At 47.2% G+C, this 1,282-nt stretch overlaps 1 protein-coding gene across 1 annotated transcript in view; it reads right to left on the bottom strand.

Moving 5' to 3' along the window:
• Positions 1 to 916: 916 nt before the first annotated feature.
• COL9A3 (collagen, type IX, alpha 3) overlaps positions 917 to 1,282 on the bottom strand; it is an 18,895-nt gene continuing 18,529 nt past the window's right edge. The window contains exon 32 of the mRNA XM_006873356.1: positions 917 to 1,107. Within this exon, the coding sequence (XP_006873418.1) occupies positions 917 to 1,107 (191 nt within the window). The remainder of the gene's footprint in view (positions 1,108 to 1,282) is intronic.

Genomic DNA, 1,282 nt, shown 5'->3' on the forward strand with positions numbered 1-1,282 from the left:
ATAGCAATTGGAACGAGTTACAGTTTAAATATGCCCATATAGCAATTGGAACGAGTTAGTTCTTCACTAGAAGTAGTTTGTCAATTTCCTTTCATTTCAGTTATATCACCCATGCCCTTCCCACCCCCGTAATAATTCCCTTATAAGGTACTGCATTGCAAAATTCAGTGCTATTTAAAACCCTTTTGCTAGAAATTTCCCAGCAACCCCTTTTAAAGCAACTTTTGTCCATAAAATGAAATATTGTCACAGTAGATGGCCTCAGTACCCACATTTCATATTACTTCCCGTGTAATAAACTCTATTGTTTGGAATTGAGTTTTTCAAACGAGTGGCTTTATTTATTACAATAGAGAACACCAGCTGACTTTAGTGCAATACAAAGTCACCTTCAATAAATACTGTTTGTCAAAGACACTTGTGAGTCTGTCCACAGCAAGGGGCCCATGACTCAGACTGGGTCTCTGGAGAGAAGGGTGGGGACATTAGGGTTGTTCATTTGAGGATTTAAGGTATCACTTTATTGGGATTTTATCATAGTCTTCACACAGTGCTCTGTAAACAAGTTGCTGAATATTTTTGATCTCGTGGAATTGAAGAGAAGTTTTTATATATACACCCTAGAGCCCTCAACATGTTGGGTTTACCATGTTATAATAACACAGGGCCTGTGTCTGAGGTATGATATCACAGATGAACAGGCCACCGTAAGGACATGTAGAGGCAGGACACTTAGGACAACAGCTGATGAAAGGTCCTCTCGGACTAGCGTTCAGTCAGCTGCCGATGAAGATGCTGAGGGGTAAGGCCAGGAGGACTTTCCAGACGTAAGGAGTGTGTCAGAAACCCCAACCACCATTTGGGTGACATCCTGGAGCTCCAACGCCACTCGTGTCTCACCTCCTCACGTTGTATTTTAGGAGCTTCTAGGGCCCGACTTCTCCCCGCCCCCTCCTAACACAGCTCCTTGGCAGGCTGAGGTATCACAGATCCCGGGAGTCCCCTGAACACCAACTGCGCCAGGAATACCAGGATCGCCGGGAGGCCCGGGTTCGCCGGGAGCGCCATCCTGCCCGTCTTTGCTAGTGCCTGGCACCCCTTGTGGGCCTAGAGAGACCATGGAGGGAGGTAAGTTCAGGGGCAGTATGGTCAGAAGGCTTGACCCTGCTTCCCTCTTGTTGGGATATCCCTTATTGGCTTGCTTATTTCTTAGCCCTGAGGAGTGCTGAGGGCTGGAGCACTCAGGCAGGAGGGGAAGGAGGAGTAGCAGGCCAGTGGAGGG

This window comes from Chrysochloris asiatica, unplaced genomic scaffold (assembly GCF_000296735.1).
Source record: "Chrysochloris asiatica unplaced genomic scaffold, ChrAsi1.0 scaffold00238, whole genome shotgun sequence".
NCBI classification, from domain to species: domain Eukaryota; kingdom Metazoa; phylum Chordata; class Mammalia; order Afrosoricida; family Chrysochloridae; genus Chrysochloris; species Chrysochloris asiatica.